General features: G+C 42.0%; 1 protein-coding gene across 2 annotated transcripts in view; it reads right to left on the bottom strand.

Moving 5' to 3' along the window:
* The window catches only part of ccdc40 (coiled-coil domain containing 40), a 49,784-nt gene that overhangs the window by 22,509 nt on the left and 12,256 nt on the right, over nucleotides 1-15,019 (bottom strand). For both annotated transcript variants that reach the window (XM_051936497.1, XM_051936498.1), the window contains exons 4-8: nucleotides 14,548-14,738; nucleotides 11,720-11,803; nucleotides 6,952-7,171; nucleotides 3,564-3,721; nucleotides 892-1,014 (exon numbers count right to left, since the gene is read on the bottom strand). In XM_051936497.1, coding sequence (XP_051792457.1) covers nucleotides 892-1,014; nucleotides 3,564-3,721; nucleotides 6,952-7,171; nucleotides 11,720-11,803; nucleotides 14,548-14,738 — 776 coding nt within the window. The remainder of the gene's footprint in view (nucleotides 1-891; nucleotides 1,015-3,563; nucleotides 3,722-6,951; nucleotides 7,172-11,719; nucleotides 11,804-14,547; nucleotides 14,739-15,019) is intronic.

Consider the following 15,019-nt stretch of genomic DNA (forward strand, 5'->3'; position numbering starts at 1 on the left):
ATTATCAAAGCAGGCCACACAACAGGGAGGAAAGTGGCAGGTGTAGAAGATGGCAGAACCTTCCTCAGAAGTTATCTAAGCACTTCTTCTCCTTCTACCTCCATGGGAACAGATGTTTTTGGCCCTTGGACAGTCGACATGTGACAGACTAGAGGGGGTGAAGTGCTAAGTGAGCAGTGGGGCATACATTTGAAATACTTGAGCACCAGGGTGGAACGTATAGAAGTCGTAGAGTCCATGGAATCTACCAAGCGCATCAGTGCTCTGTGAAAGGACAACCAAGCAGCTGAGGTCAGGCTGAGGAACCAACGTTATTGGAGCCAATCTGGAACTGGACATGGGTTAATGTCAAAGGGTTTCTCATTGTTATTGTTTGTCTGTGTTACATATACGTGTCATTAAGAGTTAAACACGTTAGGTTAAGGTTCTTCACTGCTGGTCTTATACTAGATGGCAGCCTCCCTGGGTCGCAGCGGTGCCTCAGACTGCCGCAGGGCTTCATGGGGGTTGGAGTTCTGTGCGGCCCAGTTGGGTTCCTCAGGCGCCGCCAGGGGGAGTTGCCCCCTTTTGGGCACTGGTTTCGCTTTACCTGGATGTGCAGCTGGATATTGGCAATCAAGCACCTGGAGCACTTCCAGGTACCCAATAAAGGGAGCCAGTGACCACCACTGAGCGGCCAGAGTCGGGTGGAAGGAGGACAAAGCTTGGTGAAGAGTGGTGGTGGTTTGCTTAAGTACTGTGCTTGGGACTGTGTTGTGCCCACCAGCTGAAGAAAAAAAAAGCTTATTTATGTTTATACGCGCCTCCATGTCCATCTGTGTCGGGTCAGGCGCAATATAGCGCCTTTCTTACACAGCCTACAAACAAAACGTAATGCTGTGCAGCTGTTACCTCAGACACGGCATCTCTTGCCGCTTTTTTCTCTTCCGCTTGTGCTGCTGCTTGGACTTCATACATGGCAATCTGCTGGCGGAGGCTGTCCACTTGCTTGGTCAGTCGATCGATGAAGAGATCCTGGAGAAAAGAAAATAAACAAGGAAACAACTATCTAAGAGTAACGTTCATTAAACGTGATCTTGAGAGTACTGAGTGGAGCATTCCGGGTGGTCTCGTGTCTTTATCTACCTCAAAAGAGTCGGGAGAGTATGGAAAACGGTAATAAAAACTGTCACACACGGCAGGCAGTCAATGGGCTTAAACTGAATTCATTGTATGTTGACCCTGTGTTAACCTGTATATGACAAATAAACCTAAACGTAAACGTAAACCTAAACGTAAACGTAAACCTAAACGTAAACGCTGGGTCAGGGGCTGACGAAGTGCACTCCCCAGTGGCGTAGCTTTTAGGGGGGACATCTGTCCCCGGGTGCAGCATCCAGGGGGCGCCGAATTGATGTTCCCCATTGCATTTTGGCAAACAGGAGGGAATGTGAAATCTTCAGTTGTCCCCGGGTGCTGAAAACCCTAGCTATGCCTCTGGCACTCCCTCCCCTGCAGATCATCCAAATGAAAGACCACCTGAACCCCAAGCAGGTTCCACTTCCATCTCCAGGCCACGCCCTCCCTACTGACCTCACTTCCTCCTGTGCCCCACTGGACACTCTTCTTCCTTCCCACTGCCTATAATGCCAGCCACTTGCCTTTCCCAGTCAGTCCCTGTCCTGGACTCAATCGTTTGAGACTACTCAGCGGAGAGACGCATTTTTGCCTAATAATAATACTATTATCCACAGTATACGGGGTGGAACCCCAAACCTTTTCCTTGTTTTTGTGTTTCTTTCACAAAACGAATAAAGGTGACTTATAGATTTACTTTAATTTGTATTCAAGGTGAGCTATTTCGCATTTTACCTGATCAGCTGCGTCGTTTTTTGAAGATTGACTTTTTATTTCGAAATGAATGCCAGTAAAACAGTTGGGACTGCGGTAGTTCAGGACTAACAAAAAGGCGACAAACAGAAATAACAAGGTGATGTGAAACACGTCAGGCCATCCATTGTGTTAAGGGGCAGAAGGAGCCTTCAAGAAAAGGCCTAGTCCTTCAAGAGCAATGGCGGCTGGCCACGTTACCAAAAAGAGGCATCAGAGAATGATCCGTCAGTTTGAGAACGACAGTCCCAAAGACAAATTAGCAGGATGTTGTGAATTTCACCCCCTGCAGTGCACAATATAATTACAAGATTTACAAGGGCTGCTGCTGTTTTTAATACATATAAATGATTTAGATAAGAATATAATTAACAAGCTTGTTAAGTTTGCAGATGATACCAAGATAGGCGGATTAGCAGATAACTTGGAGTCCGTTATATCATCACAGAAGGACATGGATAGCAGACAGGCTTAGGCAGATGAAATTTAATGTCAGTAAATGTAAAGAATTACACATAGGAAGTAAAAATGTGAGGTTTGAATACAGAATGGGCGGTCAGAAAATCGAGAGTCCACCTTATGAGAAGGATTTAGGAGTCACAGTGGACTCTAAGCTGTTGACTTCCCGACAGTGTTCAGAAGCCATTAAGAAGGCTAACAGAATGTCAGGTTATATAGCGCCTTGATGTGTGGAGTACAAGTCACAGGAGGTTCTGCTCAAGCTTTATAACACACTGGTGAGGCCTCATCTGGAGTCCTGTGTGCAGTTTGGGTCTCCAGGCTACAAAAAGGACATAACAGCACTGGAGAAGGTCCAGAGAAGAGTGACGGGGATGATTTAGGGCTACAGGGGATGAGTTATGAGGAAAGATTAAAAGAGCTGAGCCTTTACAGGAGATGAAGAGGAGACCTGACTGGAGTGTTTAAAATGATGAAGGGTATTAGTCCAGTGGATCAAAACAGTGACTTTAAAATGAGTTCATCAAGAACACGGGAACACAGCTGGAAACTTGTTAAGGGGAAATTTTGCATAAAATGTTTTTCTTCACATAGACAGATGGAAAAAGTGACCAAGTAGTGTGGTAGAGGGGCGGCACGGTGGCGCAGTGGGTAGCACTGCTGCCTCGCAGTCAGGAGACCCGAGTTCACTTCCCTGGTCCTCCCAGCGTGGAGTTTGCATGTTCTCCCCGTGTCTGCGTGGGTTTCCTCCCACAGTGCAAAGACATGCAGGTTAGGTGCATTGGCAATTCTAAATTGTGCTTGGTGTGTGGTTGTGTGTGGGTGCCCTGCAGTGGGCTGGCGCCCTGCCCGGGGTTTGTTTCCTGTCTTGCGCCCCGTGTTGGCTGGGATTGGCTCCAGCAGACCCCGTGACCCTGTAGTTAGGATATAGCAGGTTGGATAATGGATGGATGGATAGTGTGGTAGACTTTAGGAACTTTCAAAACTCGACTTGATGTTATGTTAGAAGAATTAAGTGGATTGGGCTGGCGAGGTTTGTGGGGCTGAATGGCCTGTTCTCATCCAGACTGTTCAAATGTCCTTTAATGTTTGATTACTGAGGATAATAAATATCAGGACCAAGTTAAAATGCTGATGTCTTTTAAAGTACGGCTTATGTATTAGATTGGATAATGGCTGAGATGAAATGGATTAAGGACGCTTGTGGTAGGCTGCGCCTCTGCACTCTGACTTACCTGCTTCTGCTTCTCCTCCTCCACTTGTGTTTTCTTTGTCTCAGCTTTCTGCGTCACGCGTTTCATCACCGCGATGTCCGAGCGCACATCCTCATTCATGTTGTCCATGTAGAACAGCCGCAGGGCTAGGTTATCGATTTCTGTCTGCAGTTGGGCAACTAAAATTATAAAAAAAAAGATTAATTTGAGTTGATCTGAATAAGATATAGCATAGTGTGGGACTGACTTGGAACTGCCTAGCTGTAATTTATTAAACCAATTAAACTTAATTCCAAAAATTCAGACGTGAGAGTCAATTAGGCTTTGCACCCCAGGAACCAAGCTACCCAAACTCTTCTGTAACATTTCAAAAATTACTTACTGCTCTGATGCTGATCTTTCTGATCATAAAATTGGTCATTACGATAGCAATTAACAAGAAGAATTCATAATTAATTGCAGAATTTCGGTATTTGAGCGTTCCTCTAGACAGCCTCTTTCTCTTGCACGATTTGGCTGAAAAACTAATCAGCACATCGTCCTCTCATAACAGGCTTAAGTTTTGAGTTTGTTATTTTTCCGTCCAGCCGTTTTAGCTCTAGACCGTCTGTGACACACAGATAGACACACACCCATCATTGAGATATCGACGTTGTCGGTATCGGGGACCCAAAAACGTCGAGATCCGTCAAAAACCGGAGATCGAAATTTTTGACAAATCTAAAGCTTTCGCTCCTGCCCCACAGACGATTGGTTATGGTGAGGGAGGGCGCAAAGCAAAAAGCTATTCTTTGCTAGTGAAATAAAAGTTGTTACGTTAATACAAATATTCCCATTTAGTGTTTTTATACACAACAACACAACCTAAATAAGCAAAGCACAGAGTCATTCATAAAGAAGCATACATGTTCACGTTCTCCTCAGCTTGACTACTTGTATACACTAAAAGTAACAGTAAACACTTTCACAAGTTCTTTATTATAATGTAAGATAAATGAATTCGACAAGACTGAATTTTAGACAGCTTTGTTTGTATTAGTGACACTTCTTGACTTAGGTAGATAATAATAAATAATAATCAAATAATCAATGATAATTAAAATCCGAAATCAACAATCAAAGCCTACACTAAACGGTCTGTCTGGTACGGCTTTTATCGTTTTCAGATCAATTCACCTTTACATAGGGCTGGAATTATCTATGAATTTCTGTGGCGAGGGCAGAATTTAGCTGGCAACAGTTGTATTCACTTCTTCTAAAATCACCGATTGGTTCCTCCATAGTCTGGATTTACTCTGTTTATGCTGGCTGAGATGTAAAGAGATTTAAAAGCTTACTTGTCCCGCCACACACCGGACTCTCTCAATTCACTCTCCTTCTGTCTGGTAAACTTCATAATCAATCAAGACCAGGACAACCAGAATGTATAACCACACTTACACACAAGCTGTGAGGTTCATTAACTATTACATCTTGTGCAATGTCGATTGGCAAAATTCACCAAAGTGAGCCAGGCCTCAACTATAACATTTAGAAAGTGTCAATTGAATCATTAAGTACAATTATTGGTCAGAATAATTATTAATGTTAATCGGCGAAATTTGCCAAATCAAGTAAGGCATCAAAATTATCAAATACAATTATTTGTCTGAATAATCATTAGTGTTGATCGGCGAAATTCATTTATGGAAGTCAGGTTTCAACTATAACATTTAGAAAGTGTCAATTGAATCATTAAGTACACTTAAATGGTCAGAATAATTATTAATATTAATCGGCGAAATTTGCCAAATCAAGTAAGGCATCAAAATTATCAAATACAATTATTTGTCTGAATAATCATTAGTGTTGATCGGCAAAATTCACCAAAGGAAGTCAGGCTTCAACTATAAAATTTAGAAAGTGTCAATTGAATCATTAAGTACAGTTAAATGGTCAGAATAATTATTAATGTTAATCGGAGAAATTCGCCAAATCGAGTGAGGCATCAAAATTATCAAATACAATTATTTGTCAGAATAATCATTAGTGTTGATCGGCGAAATTCATTTATGGAAGTCAGGTCTCAACTATAACATTTAGAAAGTGTTAATTGAATCGTTAAGTACAATTATTGGTCAGAATAATTATTAATATTAATCAGCGAAATTCGCCAAATCGAGTGAGGCATCAAAATGATCAAATACAATTATTTGTCAGAATAATCATTAGTGTTGATCGGCAAAGTTCACCAAAGGAAGTCAGGCTTCAACTATAAAATTTAGAAAGTGTCAATTGAATCATTAAGTACAATTATTGGTCAGAATAATGATTAATGTTAATTGGCAAAATTTGACAAAGCAAGTGAGGCCTCAAAATGATCAAGTACAATTATTTGTCTGAATAATCATTAGTGTTGATTGGTGAAATTCACCAAAGGATGTCAGGCCTCAACTATAACATTTAGAAAGTGTCAATTGAATCATTAAGTACAATTATTGGTCAGAATAATGATTAATGTTAATCAGTGAAATTCGCCAAATCAAGTAAGGCCTTAAAATTATCAAGTACAATTATTTGTCTGAATAATCATTAGTGGTGATTGGTGAAATTTGCCAAAGAGTTCTTGCACCGAATATGCCGTGTTCACCAGTGACCTTGTTGGCTGAATATTTTCCTCAAACTTCCCCGTGCGGCCGGCTTAGATAAGGAACTTTCACACATGCGTACTGTAAGATGGCTGCTTTGTGCACGAGTGATGTCACCACCTGACCCAGCCAGCCCGTCCCCCAACATGCGTTAAAAATAAATCCTTGCATTACTTTCATTTGAGGGGCACACTAGCTGACCACAATGAAAATGTTATGAGTACTGCCACCAGATATTTAACACTGATCCTTGAGCGCTTGCTCAGTCAGTAGCTGTGAAAAAGCACCATATGGCTAATTATGTGTGTACAATTAGCCATGTGCAGCTAGGAGTCAAAACTGAGTCAGAAAACACAAGATCCTGTGAAATAATAATGATAACAAAAGATTTATTACTATTTACAATGCATTTCTATCTTCTTGATGGAATGAAGAAAGTGCAAAGCATCTGCAGATAGTTTGGAAACAAAGCGATGTGCCAGCCGCACCGTGAGCCGTGCCTTCACACAATAGTAGGAGTCAGCCCCACGTTGCTTCTTGGTCTTTTCATGAGAGAAGATCTTGTCAGTCACAGATTGTGTATATGCCTCCAATTTGTCATTTCATATACCCATCCATTTTCTTAGTGTCCCCATGAATGTCACACGAAATGTTTCCCTACTTCACAAATATACAGATGATTAAAAGTGACACCACGCTTATGCCCATTACGTTTCTTTGCCACTAATGCTACACAAAATATTGCCATCATTAACAGGAATGACATCACTCATTGTGCTCACCTTTGCCTCTTTCTTCATTGCTGCTCTGCTGGTTTCTCTTATAAAGATTTCGAACATTTTCCAGTTCCTCTTCCACTTTTATTCGTACAATGGAAGTGTCTGCCTTCTGGTCGTGAAGCTTTTCCAAGGCCATCTGAATGCGTGCCAGCTCTTGCTGCACACTGTACAACACGACACCCAGCTCTTCACGTTCAGACTGGCACTTCTTCATTGCAACTGTCTACAAAAACAGCGGATCAGTTTATAGGGTTAGTGCAAAAGCATAAACACTTCTACTTGTGTAGCAGACCTAATTGCTCCAGTCCAGGGCTTGCTCTATCTATTGTGGCCTGTAGGGGGGCATAGTAGAGTCTCAAATTCCAGACACAACTGGACCAAAGACAGTCACGACTCCAAAAAGGCTACTTTTATTTAACAAAATACCTACTTGCAGGTCTCACTTTCACACAAGCACTAATTATTTCCTTTTTCTTCTTCTCCTTCCTTCAGATCTCCACTCTTTCCCAGGTTTGCTTTGCCCTTTTCCTCTCCTCACTTTGACTTTGCCGAGTTGGGTACATTGGTTGCCTTTTTTTTGCCAGACTCCAGAAAAATTCCAATGCCAGATCATTACACGTCCAGGTCAAGCGGGACATATCACAAAGGAAGGGAGTTCTCTGCCAGCACCCAGGAAACCCAACAAAGCCCTGCAGGTATCTAAACTGGAGCCACACCAGAGAAGCACTGCCACCTAGTGTTTGAGGGAAAGGGCTGTCTTCCTCTGTCCATTCACTACTCCCGATTCCTAATTGAGGCGCGGTATCTAGTTCAGGACGCCCACCTGTCACTGTTGTTGAGCTTCATCTGGTACGGCCACCAGGCCAGGCAAATAGGCACCATGCAATCTGCATGGTATGCCTGTCCTTCCATTATTTTGTCATTCCATACAAGCAACGTGAGGAAGAATGCTAAAACCTGGTCTCATGATGTACTCCCATCTCTTATACTTATCTTTATTCAACGTCTTTTGGCCGGGTAAGGAAAGACCTCTTATCCCAGTCGAGATGCCCCCCATTCATGACATGGCTAGGCAGACTGGTGATGTTAAATTGGCCCCTAATGTGTGTGTTCACCCTTCAACAGGTCCTTTCCAGGTATTGCTCCTGTCGTGCACCCAGTGCCTGCTGGGATAAGCCTTAGCTTCACTGCAAATCTCCTCTGGATAAGCAGGTTAGATGGATGGATGGATGGATGGATCTTTGGATGAACTGTAGAAAACTTGTGTCCACTAGCTTGGCACTTTGAAATGTGTCATTGCAGACTAAAGTAAAACTAAAAAAGAGATGGAAGAGAATTGTTTTGTGTTTTTGTGCTTGTGAGACTGTGCTGTACTTGTGGGAAACGGGAGAAGGTGTTTCCCACAAAGTAAAAATTAAAAAAATCAGCGTGTGCCTTGAACTTGTGTCCCACGCTTGTCTGTGTCGGGTTCAGGTGGCGCCGCCTGCCTTGGTAGTCCACACTATCTATCATTTACTGCCTTTCAGTCTGTCTATCTATTATATAGTGCCTTTCATATCTATCTATTGTCACATTTCGTTGTATTTGTTACAATGACAATAAAGATATTCTGATTGTGGTAGACATCCTCAGGGCTCATTTAATAACTATTATACTCTGAGCCAGAGGGTGGCGCTGTTGTCTAACGTCTCTTCTCCCCTCTGAAGAAAGGATGATTGACAGTGCCTCGATATATGATGTCACTTCTGGTTCTGCCATCATGAACCCGCCCCTCCAGTGTGCAGACTTCATAACCAGCTCCACCGCCATCTTGGGGCAGTCTGAAGAAGGCTCACCTCTGAACAAGAGACATTGTTATTTTTGCAGTTGTTTTTTTTCTGTTCTTTTTAAGCATATAATATACTGTGGTGCCCCAAGTCTTTCTGACATTTCTTGTGGCTCATTACAATATCTAATGTATAGTGCCCATTCTATCTATCTATCTATCTATCTATCTATCTATCTATCTATCTATCTATCTATCTATCTATCTATCTATCTATCTATCTATCTATCTATCTATTCATTATATAGTTTCCATTCTATCTATCTATCTATTCATTATATAGTTCCCATTCTGTCTATCTATCTATTCATTATATAGTTTCCATTCTATCTATCTATTGTATCTTTTCATTATATAGCTCCCATTCTATCTATCTATTCATTATATAGTTTCCATTCTATCTATCTATCTATTCATTATATAGTTTCCATTCTATCTATCTATCTATCTATCTATCTATCTATCTATCTATCTATCTATCTATCTATCTATCTATCTATCTATCTATCTATCTATATATTCATTATATAGTTTCCATTCTATCTATCTATTGTATCTTTTCATTATATAGCTCCCATTCTATCTATCTATCTATTCATTATATAGTTTCCATTCTATCTATCTATCTTTTCATTATATAGCTCCCATTCTATCTATCTATCTATTCATTATATAGTTTCCATTCTATCTATCTATCTTTTCATTATATAGCTCCCATTCTATCTATCTATCTATTCATTATATAGTTCCCATTCTATCTATCTATCTATTGTATCTTTTCATTATATAGTTCCCATTCTATCTATCTATCTTTTCATTATATAGTTCCCATTCCATCTATCTATCTATTGTATCTTTTCATTATATAGTTCCCATTCTATCTATCTATTCATTATATAGTTCCCATTCTATCTATCTATCTATCTATTCATTATATAGTTCCCATTCTGTCTATCTATCTATTCATTATATAGTTTCCATTCTATCTATCTATTGTATCTTTTCATTATATAGCTCCCATTCTATCTATCTATCTATTCATTATATAGTTCCCATTCTATCTATCTATCTATTGTATCTTTTCATTATATAGTTCCCATTCTATCTATCTATCTTTTCATTATATAGCTCCCATTCTATCTATCTATCTATCTATTCATTATATAGTTCCCATTCTATCTATCTATCTATTCATTATATAGTTCCCATTCTATCTATCTATTATATAGTTCCCATTCTATCGTATCTTTTTATTATATAGTTCCCATTCTATCTATCTATTTATCTATCTATTCATTTTATATTTCCCATTCTATCGTATCTTTTTATTATATAGTTCCCATTCTATCTATCTATCTATCTATCTATCTATCTATCTATCTATCTATCTATCTATCTATCTATCTATCTATCTATCTATCTATCTATCTATCTATCTATCTATCTATCGTATCTTTTTATTATATAGTTCCCATTCTATCTATCTATCTATTTCATGAACCTTCTTAATTCAATTTCAGAGTTATGAGAAGCCACCTCACTGCTCATCAGCACTGGCAGCAAAGTAGGAATAAACTCTGCACGGAGCTCCAGGTTTAACAGTCATATTATGAGTAACATCCATTTTTATGCCCAGGGTGACAGGTAAAACATCAACTTGGATAAAACACCAAACCTTTATATTGATAAATCCAGGAGAAATAGAAACATGTCTCAGCCTTAGCAGTTAAGTTTCTATTCAATAATAGAAACTGGCCAAAAAGAAAGAAAAGATTCATTTCCAAGTGGGTCCCATTTTTAAACTTTGGCCAAGTGACGCCTCCTATTTGTGGACCATGGAAGTAAAGGCGTCATTAGCGGCCAGTCAGGTTGATGAACCTACATGGCACACCCTGAAGTCTTGCAGTGTTTCACAAATTCACACTTAAGATGAAGTCGCTCGTATTCAAGGTGGTTTAGTGAAATAAAGACTGCAGTCACCGTTAAAGTTCCAGGAGTTAAAACGGTTCACGTTAAAACTGCTGTGAATTTGTTTTACTTGTTAAAGGAGAATAGTTATACATATTGTGTATTCCTAAATATTAAAATATAGAATGTTAAAGTTTAAAAAAAGCACACATGTACATGTGATTTTACAGGGCTGTAGAGTAAAATAAATAAGTAAGTTGATGAAGACAACGTGAAGGGGGTTCTGCACACATCCAATGCTGTGTGTCTGCTTGTGTTTGAGGCCCTTGCTGGTTCAGCGCCTCTCCATTTAGCTGTTGAAGAAGCTCCATAAAAATTTCTATAAAGTTCATCTTTACACCAACAGGAACAACAAGTGAGACTCTTTCTGTTCTCGTGCTAAGAAAATCATCTTCATCAGCTATCCCTGATTAGCCGCCACTCACTCACTTTGTTTTTAGATGTACGCGTTAATCTACTGAATCCCCTTTGATGTTTTAGGTCAAGACGTTGTGTTTTGGGCACCTGATGCTCGGGTCACCCTGACGATTCTTTACAATACCCCTTTCATTAGAGACATATCTTGACTGCGTGCCATTCTGCTGTCTCGGCCCCCCAATTTTAGACTTGTACGGCAGGGCCAGGCCATACGCATGCAGTCTGTGTGGAAGGCCGTGCGTTCTTCCTGTGTCTGGGTGGGCTTTGCTGGGGGTATTCTGGTTTACTTTGCATACACCCCTGCAGATAAGACTCCTATTTGAACATTTACCCATCTTGAGTTTGAGTGGTCCCGGAGATGGACTAGTTTTCCATCCAAGGGGGCTTCCTGTCCAGTGCTGCTGGGATACGATCCTGAATTGGACTGGAACTGTTAAAACGTTTTAAGAAAAACTGGTAAGCACACTGGCCCACATACACAAATGTAAAGACCACCGAGCTGGGACATGCCGTATGCAGTAATTCAGCGTTTCTCTGTCACATTTGCGAAAGCTTACTTACTTTGTCCTTGATGTCCAGACTGAGCTTATCCAGTTGTTTTGAAAGATGGTTCCTCAGAGCTAACTGGAATCGCTCCATAAGTGGCTGTTAGTGAAGAGAATCAAATGAATTACAAATAAGCAAAAGGAGAAAATGCAGACTTGCTCTTTGAAAGGCACCTATATATTGAATAATATTTCAATAAATCCTACATTAAAAGTGAGGCATGGATTTATTATAAATAACGAATGAAAACATGTGGTCGGTGTGTGGATCCTAATAAAACAACGGCCACACCATGACAGGGGACACTGTGCTGCAAAGATTGCGCCCCCCTCCTTTGTGTGGTCATAAAAGATCCCTGGGTGACCATCATAAAGAGTACGGGTGTTTTCCGATGTCCTGGATAACACTGCCCACCATGCCCACCCCCCCCCCCCCACACCCCCCTTTCTAATTGGCTGTCTTTCTCACCCCTTCTCTACCTAATAGTTAATGAGTGAAGAAGCGTACTGGAACAAAATGGCCGCCAGGTGGGCGCTGCATGCTGATGGTGGTTGAAGTGGCTCCCCACTCATGATGACACCATCTTTGCCACTAGATGTGGCTTCCCTTTATACACTGTAGGCAGTGCCGGTGCCACGTTATTTTGCGCCCTAGGCCAGGTTTATGAGTGTGCCAACCCCGTGCGGTGGGTATGATCTGCGGCCTAGGCCTTAATGGCAGCGCCGGTCCAGTCTGCGGGTACATACTGTACACGCATTACTTTCCCTACGCATACCATAGGAGTATATATAGTAAAGTATGGGGGTCTCCAACTCCGAGCCTGGAGGGCTACACTGGCTGCAGGTCTTCATTCCAACACTTTTCTTAATTAGTGATCCGTTTTTGCTGCTAATTAAATTCTTTTCTTTTTACCTGACATGCTATTTAACACTCAGACCCTTTGTTTCTTTTTTCCTTAATCTGAAGCCAAACATTAAAGAGATACAAAACGAGCCAAATACACGGCCAGCCCACCGGGGTCCATTATCTCAAATCTTTTCTCCAGAGTTTGGAAAGTCACACATTGGCAGTTAAATTTGCATTTTAAAAACAAAACAACTATTTTTCCATATTCTGTTTCATTCTGAAATTCTGAATTCTGTGACTTCTTTTTTTTTCCTATGTTATCATAAGTTACATCCTAACCACAATGGCGCTGCCCAGATTTTTTCCATAGATCTAGAAACAGACCCCCGGCTGATTAAGTGACTTGTTCAGTGACAGTGACTGAGTCACAGGGGAGGACTGAGGGACAGGCTGGTGCTGATCAGTTCTTCCATTTAATCAGTGGCAGCATTTGAATAAAGCAGAAGAAAGGACAGGCAGTCCGTCACGAGGCCGGGGAGAAAGAGCGACCCCTGCTGGATACACCACGGGACCCCACAGGGCAAACGTCAACTCCCCTGAGGGAATCTGAGGCACAGGGGGGCTGCCATCTATAGCGATCTGGGGGAGATCACGCCCTGTGCAAGCTCTTGGCCCCTGGTCCTTCCATTATGAAGGTGCCGGCCTTCTGCCACAGTTTATACATTTCAGGTTCCCTGAATACACTTTTAGAGTAATGCGTGTGTGTGTGTGTGAGAGTGTGGGTGAGTGTGTGTTTGTGTAGGTGTGTGTGTATGTGTGTGCATGTAGGTGTGTGTTTGCATGCATGTGTGTAAGTGTGAGTGTGTGTGAGTGTTTGTGTAGGTGTATGTGTGTGTGTATGCGTGTGTGTGTGTGCATGTAGGTGTGCATGTAGGTGTGTGTGTGTGCATGTAGGTGTGTGTAGAGGTGTGTGTGTGTAGGTGTATGTATGTGTGTGTGTAGAGGTGTGTGGGTGAGTATGTACGCGTATATGTGTGCATGTAGGTGTGTGTGTGTGTAAGTGTGCGTGTGTTTGTGTAGGTGTGTGTGTATGTGTGTAAGTGTGAGTGTTTGTGTAGGTGCATGTGTGTGTGTGTGTGTACGCGCACGCGTGCGTGTGTGTTTGTGTATGTGTGTGTGCATGTAGGTGTGTGTGTGTGCGTGCATGTGTGTAAGTGTGAGTGTGTGCGCATGTGTGTGTGTAGGTGTATGTGCGTGCGTTTGTGTAGAGGTGTGTGTGTGTGCGTGTGCATGTAGGTGTGTGTGTGTGTGTGCATGTACGTGTGTGTACAGGTGTGTGTGTGTGTGTGTGTGTGCATGTAGGTGTGTGTAGAGGTGTGTGTGTGTATATGTATGTGTGCACGTGTGTGTAGAGGTGTGCATGTGTGTGCATGTAGGTGTGTGTTCGCATGCGTACATGTGTGTAGGTGTGTGTGTGCGCATGCAGGTGTGTGTGTGTGTGTTGGTGCCTACTTGCCTCTGGTCTCTTCACTCTGCAGCTTCCCCCCCCCCCTAAGTCCGCTTGTGCGGCTCCATCAACTGTAACATTAAATTCAAGGCTAGGACTTCACCTCCATCTTAGATTTTAGACCAGGTTGCGATGCCTTATCCCCTCTGAAGTGGCCTCCACAAAGCTTCATGACATCACAGCCCCCCTCTTGTTTTGGTGTGTTTTGCGTCCTCCCGGGTGCCCTGCTTCCTCTCTCTTTCATGTCGGCTCCTTTTCTGATCTTGTGTTTTTGTCCCTACTCAGGTCACACTCACACTGTCGTAAACTGATGGGTTTAGTGAGCTCCATGCAGTTCTGTTGGCCTACTGCTGGCACACGGCGTGCTGTTAATGGCATCACACGAAGACTGTCACATAGCCACAGCAGCAGAAGCAGGATCATCGCATTAAGTGAAGTAAACAAAAGGCAAACAAGCTGAGAGTTTTAACCCGAGACGTGAAGAACTCACATGATTAGGATCTAAGACGACAAGCTCAGCTTCTTCCTCTTCACTCTCTGTGTCAGTTTCCTGGAAGCCGCGCGGCTCCTCCGTATCCTCATTTTCTTTTTCCTGTTCACTTTCCGAGCCGTCAGACAAATGCTCAGAAACTTGAAAGGTCGAGTGGTCCTGTGCTGATGACAAAGCCATATCTGTCTCTCCTTGAAAGGGTGAAAAAAATAAAATAAAATTAAAATCAAAACGTAAATCAAAACACGACATGGACTTCAAAACATAACAGCTCAGTTTTTGCAGCTTGGATACTTTGAGCTCACCAGTGATGGGCTGGTGTGCTGTTCCTGTGTTCCTGCTGATCCTTACTGGAAGGGGCTTTCACGCTGTCCCCTTGCTCTGAATAAGCGGGTCTAGAAGGTGGAGGTCTTTGTAATATGCAGGAATGTGTGGGCATACGCTGACACGGGGAGAAGATGCAAACCCACAC

The sequence above is a fragment of the Erpetoichthys calabaricus genome, chromosome 14 (assembly GCF_900747795.2).
Source record: "Erpetoichthys calabaricus chromosome 14, fErpCal1.3, whole genome shotgun sequence".
Lineage (NCBI taxonomy): Eukaryota > Metazoa > Chordata > Cladistia > Polypteriformes > Polypteridae > Erpetoichthys > Erpetoichthys calabaricus.